At 35.2% G+C, this 4,309-nt stretch overlaps 1 protein-coding gene across 2 annotated transcripts in view; it reads right to left on the reverse strand.

The window, feature by feature from the left end:
- LOC116848322 (thrombospondin type-1 domain-containing protein 4-like) overlaps positions 1–4,309 on the reverse strand; it is a 94,341-nt gene that overhangs the window by 64,601 nt on the left and 25,431 nt on the right. For both annotated transcript variants that reach the window (XM_032824266.1, XM_032824267.1), the window contains one exon: positions 1,697–1,826. In XM_032824266.1, coding sequence (XP_032680157.1) covers positions 1,697–1,826 — 130 coding nt within the window. The remainder of the gene's footprint in view (positions 1–1,696; positions 1,827–4,309) is intronic.

Raw genomic sequence — 4,309 nt, forward strand, 5'->3', positions numbered from 1 at the left:
CTCTCTCTCTCTCTCTCTCTCTCTCTCTCTCTCTCTCTCTCTCTCTCTCTCTCTCTCTCTCTCTCTCGCGGATATTATTAATAACATTTAAAAATATATTTTACTAATTTACATTCTATTATAAAATATAATCCTCTGTAGGGCCCAAAAACCTATATAGAATACAGATAAAACGAAACACATTTATCAATCAAAGCAAAACAACATAGTAAGAAACATAGCTGTTTTGAGATTCAAAAGTCTTGAGTTTCGAATTAGGTTTAAACAAATCTTTCAAATAAAACAAATTTTATCGATAAAATAGTAAATAATTGAGACAAGACTTGAAGCAAAATCATTGATAAGATCTTAAAAACGACGTAATAAAAAAAATAATAAGTAGAAGTCTGATTAAAAAGAATGAAAGAATATGCTACTAATATCAAATATTTTTTAACACATATATATATATATATATATATATATATATATATAATTGTCTATATTTAATAAATAAGATTTATTTAATGGAAAGAAACATTTTCTTCCAATTAATTGCTATGTAAATTAATTGTTTATTTAAAAAAATACCTTCATAGTTGTATGCAAATAGGCGGTATGCTAGAATTTAAAAAATTCTCTTTTTAGTATATTTCTTCTTATAGCGCGATATTTCTTTCTATAGTTCTCAAAGTATCTTCCTCTTTTATTTTTTGCGCGAAATCCTATTGTCTTGTTAGTCGCGATAATAATTTTACTTTGGTCGCATGAAAATTCATGCATATCTCAGGATTAAAGATTAGCAGCTACCGTAACGTCTCGCTTCTAATCACTACTCTCTCGATGACCCTTATAAATTCATCAACGCCGCCTGAATGTTTTAACGATCGAGGTATCTTCCGTTCTGCATACCTGCAGAACGGGAGGTGCTTAATTATATCGTAACTCACTCGCGTGCAGCAAGTTTCTCTCGGTGTACCTTCCGCGCTTCATATTTTGCACGCAGAAAGCGCGTTTTCAAGCGGTATCTCTACGTCTTATTCAAATGCGGCGCTTCGATGCCACACAAGATGACTGGAATGACGCACAGGAGGTGCGTGTGTGTATATGCGTCCAATTTATTCAACGAGAGATATCTTAGATGGATTATTTACATATTGGTTTATCTTCAAAATGTCCAACGTTCGTGAATTTTCTGAACTTTGGCTTTCGAAATTCCTAATGTATCAATAATCGCGTATCTATAATACATATTTTAAGCTATTTGTATAATAAAACAAGTTTTACGAGAATTTAATGAAATTTACATTACATACACAGTGAGATGTATATACTTATCCAATACATATACACTTATGTACTTCTATGTATTATCTGTATACCGCTATTAGAGAAAAGCCGATGCCTAAATAAAACATTCATTAGAAAAATTAAAATAATAATAATAGTTTATTCGCATTTCTAACATTTTGTATATGTATTTATCTTAATTCCGTTTCAAGTTAACAATAATACTTAATGCACTATAGGTGAAATAAATGAGTAGGTACATAATTTTGTCTAATAAGTAGTAAATTGATGAGTGGATGGGTCAATGAAAATGCGGCACTCAGTGATGTAACTATCTCAAAATATTTCTTTTCGCGTGATTTTGCTTACGTTTCTATAAGACATAGATATACAGAATCATCTCAATGCGATTAATAGCATCACTCACCTCAGATTCATCCTGATCACAGCGGATCCACATCGTCGACGTGAAAATCCCGCGGAGATATACGACTGTGAGTCATCCTCCGATTTTCGTGAACGGTCCATGGGAGATCTGCTCCGTGACTCAGGCCATCCTGCGCAAAAAAAGGAAGAGCAAAGCTCATTATCAGGGCGAATGATATAGAGAGCGTAAGAAAAGGCGCCACGCAACAAATCACAGTGTCCCGTAACGGCATGCCAGCGCGCAAGGGGAACGAGGGGGGGAGGTAGAGCCGTTTGGAGCGGCTGATCGCCTTAACTTTCGAAGGTTTAAGCTCCCCCGTTCTTTTTCTCGTTCGAGCGTCGCTTTCTCGGCCAAGCTTTAACGCGTCATCCGTCGCCAAGCGGGTGCTTATTAGATTCGCTTCGAGTTCCTTTTAGCTTTACGACACGCTTGAAAACACTAACGGCTTAAAACATTGACGATCCCGCAATTACTTCGGTGCCGAATCTGCCTGCTGTTGGCAGACTGCGTGCGTAAATGTGCGCTGATAAATAAAAAAAATTCGGACAACTGCGATAAGCTTTCTTTTACGGCGATAATAGTTTTATCGAGTTGCGCATGGAAAGAACAACCACGGTTGGATTAACATGACATGCTTGGTTAAACAAGTTTTAGTTCAACTAAACAGAATTCTTGGTTATTATAATGAAATATTCTAGCAAACAAGCAAAACACATTTAGAGGTCTAACAACGGTCAAAGCTTAGTTATCGCTGATCCAGTTATAACATCCAAGTGTTTGTTTGTTATGACTACAAAGCATAATTAGATGAATATGATATGTTTGGTCAACAACTGATGGTTGAACTAGACAGAATTTCTCGTAATTACAATATAATCACATATTCTGATGTTCAATGCATAAGTAGGCAATATATGACAGATCCATCGATTCAAAAAGTGACGTAGCGCCTAGACGGACGACTTACAATCCGGAGATTCGAATTCCACCAGGAATTCCAAGTTCGAATTCCACCAGGAATAAAGAGGCGAGTTTTTCAAATACAATATAACGTCGAATCAATTAAATTTTAGGCAAAATAATCATATACTTACATCTTAAAAGTGACTTTCAGATAAACTTTCTAGTAAGTGAATATAACTTTGTTTAGTTTGGTTAAAGTAACCAAACTTGCCTGGTTACTTGTAACCAAACGCTTGTAACCAAATTTGTCTGATTATCAAAATTAACCAAAAATAATTTGTGTTTATATCTCACCAAATAATCTGTTTGACGTATTTTAAATTCTGATTAATTTAACCAATTTTTTTCAAAAAATATAATCTCATCCTTAGCGGAATCTTCTCATGTTATAGCCTCGAGATAATTCTTCGAAAACTAAAAGAAAAATATTCTAACATCTAAAAAAAGAACTTTAATTGTAAGATGCTATTTCCTGTAATCTCATATTCTAAGCACAAACTTGTACTTCCAATAAAGAAGAATAATATTGTGCTTGAATTTTAATTTCGCTTTTAGAAGAATTTTCTTGAGGCTACATATAAGAGGATTCCATTAAGGATAAGATTATGTTTTTTTAGATATGCAAAAATTTTATCGGAACTTGTAAATCTGCAATTGACGACACAGTCCTTAACAATTCTCGCAACTCGCGAAAGCGAAAGCATTCGGATACTTCCGAGTTTATTGGGACGCTATAGGAAAAGTCGCGATAACACTTGCATCTTACGAAAAGACATTCGTGGAAAAATCGGTCGTACGGTCAGATAAAAGTTGTAAAGGCAATCGTAATTTACGGCGCCGATATATTGAGTTGCTATCCGGTGGGCATAAAGAAGCGTCTATGTTCCCGCGGTTTTCCGGTCGCGAAAGAGCGCGCGCGTTCCGTTGTGTGAACAGCTGCGAAGAATGCGCGTAATGCGCGCCACGCGAAAGAAAAGCACGGCTCTACGATAAACTAGAGGAAGATCTACGATAAATTAGTCCCAGACCTCCTGCATCACATGATCCCGAGTCTTCGACTCTTTGTTTTTCAGAGCTTTTAGAGGTGTGAGCGTATTTCGAAGATCGTGCAAGTAAAATTGATACGAAGATTATACCGCTTATTGAAAAAGAAAATAGCGAGATGATATGTTGTATACATTCTTGTCGAATATTTATCACCAAATATAGAAAAAAGTAGAAAGTGTCCTTCCAGCAAAAAGCACTCCTAGTATTAGTAAATTGTTTACCGACGGAGCCTTTGTAACATATAATGTGTCATAATAAACTAAATTTACTGTATTAAAAAAAATCTAACATTTTTTTATAAATTTTTGAAAATATCATGTGCGTACTAAAACCCTTTCTAAACTGTTTATCAATTAAAGTGGCTATAAATGTGACCAAAAACCAATCAGAAAACTCATAAGTCGCATTTTTAGACATTTTTGTAGTGTTACGTCCGACGTAACTTCTCTTTAGTTCGACCGAGTGCACCTTATGTTACCACCAGGAATGCAATAAATGCCCTGGATGGTCAAAGAACAATGGACTGATAATAAGGTGTCGAAATTTCACTATTGATTATTACTCACATATCGTGAGAAGCATCTTCCCCCTTCTACTAAAAGG

This window comes from Odontomachus brunneus, unplaced genomic scaffold (assembly GCF_010583005.1).
Source record: "Odontomachus brunneus isolate Ranch 3 - 2012 unplaced genomic scaffold, Obru_v1 Obru_scaffold_093, whole genome shotgun sequence".
NCBI lineage: Eukaryota > Metazoa > Arthropoda > Insecta > Hymenoptera > Formicidae > Odontomachus > Odontomachus brunneus.